Source organism: Drosophila busckii, chromosome 3R (assembly GCF_011750605.1).
Source record: "Drosophila busckii strain San Diego stock center, stock number 13000-0081.31 chromosome 3R, ASM1175060v1, whole genome shotgun sequence".
In the NCBI taxonomy this organism is placed as follows: domain Eukaryota; kingdom Metazoa; phylum Arthropoda; class Insecta; order Diptera; family Drosophilidae; genus Drosophila; species Drosophila busckii.
Window position 1 is genome coordinate 13913394 of NC_046607.1, and position 6133 is coordinate 13919526.

Sequence of the window (6133 nt, forward strand, 5' to 3'; positions counted from 1 at the left end):
AGTTCAGTGCACTTAGCCATACAGACAATTGTCTGTTGTTAGCTGCCAGCATCAAATTACCAGACCTCAAAAAAAGTGAATATATCTAGCTATATGTGAAATTACATACGATTAGAGCACAGTGACTGTGACTGACCAGTCAGTCGCTGAGGTCAAAGTGTGCTTGACTTTTATTTGCTATCAGGATCACAAAGCAGCCGCAGGAAAAAAAAAACACTGAGCTGAGTTGCTGAGTTTGTCATAACAAGAGGCTATTGACGCCTTGAGCTGCTGAATGCGCAAGGTTGCGACTACCAAAAATAGTCTAGGCCTACGTACTGCTGTTTGTTTATTTATTTGTCAATTTCAATGGCCCCCCCGCTGAATACAAAAATGCATTTATTTATAGCTGGACAAGAACATGCAAACAAACTGACCTACATACGAGTTGTACACACAGTTCCGTGTCTAGGCATCATCAAAAATATTAAATTTTTAGTCGCACCGACCTTAGTCAACACTACTATATGTAGTAGCTGTGATTTATGCTGATTGACATGTAAATGTGTCTGAATTAAAAAGTTATTGAACATTAATTAGCGCAGCGAAAAATTGACAACTGTCCTTGTTTTTAGATAAGATAATTTATGAACTCAGGCACGTGTCAGCCGGCAAAAGTTCACATATCAAATAAAAGCAACACTATCTATTTAAAAATATGTTGATTGATGTGCGCTAAACAAACTTATGGCTTAAAATATATGCAGACAGTAAATTTCACAGAATTTGCATATAGAGTGAGGCCTGGTGTGACTCAGTTTGGCATACATTAGGCCTGCTGCTTAACATAAATATGCAAAGCAGCAACAAAAAGCTAAAAGTAAATTTGTGCAGAGAAAATAAAATCAGAATTAAATAGGACGAGCATCCATAGATAATCTGCGTTTTTCTTAATACAAATAACGGCAACACTAAGGAGCAATAGTGGTCTATGTGAGGTCACCTAACCTAACCTAATACAAGTATGAAACAGCAGTCGAACCAACAAACCAGGCTTAAATCAAGTATACGTACTTTTATTTTTTCACTTTTACTTGTGCTGTACAGTCTAAAATAAAACAACACTGGCCAGCCAAGCATTGTCAAAATTTTAATTTTAGTTTGCTATGTAGCAACTTTACCTTATTATATTTGTCAAAATTTTAATGTGTTTTAATTTTAATTACAGCATGACCAGCGATGCTGCCATCGCCAAGAGTGTGGACAAGTTCAGCAACAGTTTCTATGAGCAGCTGCTCAAATCGAATGAGCATGTCAATCTAATATGCTCACCACTCAGCGTACAAATCTGCGCCTCAATGTTACGCATGGGCGCCATTGATGGCAGCGCCACAGCCAAGCAGCTGGACAACGGACTTAAGCTAAGCAGTCGCTTGTTGGTGGAAATAGCAAATAATTTTAATGATCTTGTAGCATATTATGAACAATATAGCGTGCTGCAAATGGCTAGCAAACTGTACTTGCACCAAGACTATGAGCTGAGTAAGAGCTTTCAGGATTTATTAGCAAGCAAGTATCGATCGCCAGCAGAGCTGATAGATTTTGAGAATGCTGAAGCAGCAGCTAGCAGCATCAATAGCTGGGTGCAGCAGAAGACCAACAATTGCATAAAGCAATTAATAAGTGCAGCTGCGCTTGGGGCAGATACAACGCTGCTGCTGGTCAATGCAATACATTTTAAGGCCAACTGGCGCATACAGTTTGACAAGCTGGAGACCAGCAAGGAATACTTTCAATTGGACGCAGCTGGCAACAAGCGCTTGGTGAAGATGATGCATGCCACCAATTATTTTGAATATGCGCTGCTTAAAAGTCTCAAAGCCAAAGCGCTGCGACTGCGCTATACAAACTGTGCGCTTAGCATGTTAATTATATTACCCGATCAAGCAGCGGGACTGCATAATCTGCAGCGTAAACTTGCCAGCACCTCACTGGAGAATATAACAAAGCAGCTGCGCAAGCTGCGCATAGACGTTAAGCTGCCCAAGTTCAAAGCCGAGTTTGAGCAAGAGTTGTCGCCAATTTTTCAGCAGCTGCATATGCAGCGACTGTTCAATGCGCCCGAATTCAAGCTAATGATAGAGCAGCAAACGCGCATAGATGTGTCCAAAATTATACACAAAGCGTACATTGAGGTCAATGAGCAGGGCAGCGAAGCAGCAGCTGCCACAGCGGCTGTGCTAATGACACGCAGCTTGCCACAAGCGCCGTCGCCGCCGCCAGAGCCAGAGATATTTCATGCCGATCGGCCATTCTATTTTACCATATACGATGATAAGTACGGGCGTTTGTTTGTGGGCAATCTTAAGTTGCCCGCTGAGGCCAGCAACTTGCCCGCATGCGAATGTGGCCAAGATGTGTGTGAATGCGAAAATTAATTTCATAATTTTTATCTAACAATTAAAGCTTATCACAGTGCTGCGTCTTTATAACTTTTATTTTTAGTTACAGCGCTTATCAGCAAAATTTACATACATGAGTCACGCACACGCACAAAATCCACCCATCATGATAACTGCCCCCCATTTACTTTTGAGGCGCCACGTCACTGACAGCCAAATGACTTGCGAGTAGCACCATTTGTCTGCATATTTTGATCACCTTATCTAGATATTATCGGCCAGCGATAGAAATCAGCGCAAAGCGTTTAAGTACACACTGCTGATAAAAGATTTAAATAGACAGTAGCAACAGTGTATAGAGTAGACATTGTTTAAATATTGGCTGAACAGCGGAAATTCCTGAGTACTTGACTGTCTGTTTCGAATCTTGCGGAAGCGAAGAGCTGCAAAATTTTTGAGTTCGTAAGCTGATCAAGCCAAACATTTAATCAACTTGCGCATTTTGCTGCTTATTACAACTTCTACTACACTTAAATTTAATTTTTAGCTTTTTTACCGCCACATTGGCTGCAAGTTCAGTTCATTTTATGACAATTGCAATTAAAAAATTCAAACTCACTGCAAATGGCCTTTAATTAAAAGCTTGTGGCCCAAATACTTAATGCCTTTTTATGTGATATAAACGCTGCTACAGTTCTGGCGGTCACAGCCGGCAAATAATCATATTTTTAATCTTTTACATAGGCCCTTTGATACGCTGAGACGGCACTGAAAAGTTGAAAAAGTTTCAACTACCTTGTAAAACAAATGTTTGTATTATTTTTATACAAAAACTTTTTTGTTTTTAGCTGTTGGCTGGCTGCAGTTTGCTGGCGACCTCTTGGAGGTTAACAATGCTATTTAAAGCGACTGGTAGCCGACTGAAGAAAAAACATTATCCAGCCGCCAAGGTCAGCAAGTGGCATAAAGCAGAAACTTGTATGAGTTGAACACGAAAAAAATATAAAATATGTAAAATAAAGCGCGACTAACTTGTAGTTGCTTTAACTACAGCACACTGTGCATGACTTTCATATTTCAATTAAACAGCATTATAACAATTAGAACGTATAAATTAGTAAGCTTTTGGAATTGTTTAAACAAGCTGCCAACCGCATAACTTTTGCTATTGCCACAATGAAAAGCCACCCACAACTAACGGCGAAGTTTACGCGCTTCAAGCGAATGACTTGCGGTTTATTGTTTGTGGCAAGTTGTGCAAAGCTATTGACACTACAATTGCCAATCATATACATATATAAACAATATATATATATATGCGATATAATTGTTTCCGTTACATTGCCAGGCATGCATCGAGTGAAAAACGTTTCAATGTGTTTTGCATTTGCAATTTGCCATGAACTCAAAAGATGATTTTTAATAATCAAACGAAAATACAAATCAATTGACTGCACTATTCGTGACGTATGAATGGGGCGTGTGCAGTCATCAAATTGCAATTTTTTTTCTAATACTCTTGGGTTCATTGCACTGGGTTCTATGCCAAAAGCGGGGCTAGTCATTGGGCTTCGAATTGCCAAGCGATAATAATTGTTGCGGTCATAATGTGCAATCAAGTAGAAAATTGCAAGGTTGCAAAATAAACAAAAAGCCAAACGAGACGAAAATTTATGCAAAAATAATACTTGGAAAATAACTAAAGTGTGTGCACATTGGACTTGTAGCAATTCAAAACAATTAGTTGGCCATGTTTATAGTACTTTAAGCTATGACGTTTCTGCCAAAGAGCGTACATCAATTAAAAGCAACTGTAGTTGCAACAAATTAACACATAGCCAGTCAATATATGGGCGTGGCCACAGACATGCATTAAGATTGATTACAAAAGTTGTCGAATCGAACCGGTTGCGGCTCATAAATTACCTCACAGGCTGCTGCTGCTGCTGCTGCTGGGCTGGCTGAGCAACAAGTTAAGTACAATTTAAAAATCAATAATCAATGAATGCACTGTGTAAACTTAGCCGCAATTTAAACCTTAACTGTTCACACTACGCCTTAGATAACATTATCATTCGATACGATGAGGCAACAACGTTGCCTTGTATAGTTCATTGGCTTTACAAGAATTTACATTTTATGGAATTCTAATTTGTAGCAAACAAAGTTTTGAGTGCATGCTAACAAAAATTGGTTTTGGTACGTGCCCAACTGTAATGCCAAGGCATCCAATTTTACTTTATAGCTAAAATGTCATTTAAAACAATTTAAATGAAATTTCGACATGAATTTATATATTTTTTGGCATATCAATTTGCCGCTTATTCCGCTGAAATCGACAACACGTGTTTACATTATGTACACACAAAATAAAATGGAAAAAAATGCAAATGAATAAAAAGAATGTATATTATAAATTGCTTGAACGTTAAAGTTAACACCTTTGAGCCAACAAAGGCAACAGCAACAAAAAAATTTTGCAAACACAAGTTCCGTCAAGTCAAATGACACTTGGACACGAGGTCCAATTGGAGCAGTCGCCGCACAATTTGAAAATCGATATGACATGAAGGAAAAACAAGGGCAATTCTCACTCTGACTGACTGACTGACTGACGGACGAACTGGCAGCTGCCAACGTCATAGGCCACATGCCGCAAGCCTCAGAATTTTTGGGCCACATAAATGTAAGTAATTGCCAAACCTTTGACAAACAGGCAACAGTCAGAGGCAGAGCCAGCGCCTAGGTGTTGGGTTGGCAGCCAGCAAGCAAACAACACATGATAGCGTCAATGGCAGGACCTGCTGAAAACCTAATACAACCACAAAGAGAAACCAATATCAAGCAGTAAAATGCTTGCTATACACTAACCAAGAGTTGCTGTTAACATATAAGTAACAATTGCAGTCCTCAAGCTGTTTATGTTATATAAACAAATTTATGTAAATTCTTGATTTTTACTTTTCTATTATATTGCTTACTATTTGTGCTTATGCTCAGTTGAAGATTCGATTATTATTAAAGTTATATGATAATGATAATTAGTAGCAAATAAGTAGTGTTAACTTCATTTCTACTACTAAATTCTAATACTCATAGCTCAGCTCTAAGCTCTTGAGCTGCCTCATCAATTTTTGGCTTTGCCCAATGCTTGCAACAAATGTTAGATCTGTTAAGCACTCCTATAATAAAAATTTATATACAATATTATTATATTTTCCTTTTAAAGCACATTTAATTTTAAATATTTATTTAAATTAATTTTAAACATTTGCTTTTACCCTTCACTCGTAATTAAAATAAACAGCGCAGAGTATTCAATCTACGACTCGCTACTTTTAGCTTTAATTTTTTATTTTCATTTCATCGTTTTTTTTTTTATCTTTTTGTTTTTTTGTGCACTTGGCATGCGGCCAGAAATGTGCGGGAATTATTTTGTGTTTTTCTTAACATTATTGCTTTGAATTTAATTTATTTTTTCTAATGAATGAACGAGTAACTGCCTATGTGTGTGTGTGTGTGAATGAGAGACAGCCACATGCATATGGAAGCGTCGCTCGTGTGTTAATAACATGCCAAAAATGTAACAATCGTTTACGCGGCGTATGCGTAATGTAATAAAAGCGCAAATTGTTTATTTACATGCTTGCCTTTCTTTTTGTTGTAAGAATTTGTTTTAATTATAGCTATAGGCAGCAGCGACGTTGTCATGACGTCTGCTTGGCATATGAAATGAATTTCGTTTTACGTAC

The 6133-nt window shown here is 38.0% G+C and overlaps 1 protein-coding gene across 1 annotated transcript; it reads left to right on the forward strand.

Annotated features, from left to right (window-relative positions):
* The first annotated feature begins 1124 nt into the window (after nucleotides 1-1124).
* On the forward strand, nucleotides 1125-2456 carry LOC108601802 (serine protease inhibitor 42Dd-like). Its single transcript, XM_017989738.1, has one exon. The coding sequence runs from the start codon at nucleotides 1185-1187 to the stop codon at nucleotides 2415-2417; it is 1233 nt and encodes a 410-aa protein (XP_017845227.1). The 5' UTR covers nucleotides 1125-1184; the 3' UTR covers nucleotides 2418-2456.
* Nucleotides 2457-6133: the final 3677 nt, after the last annotated feature.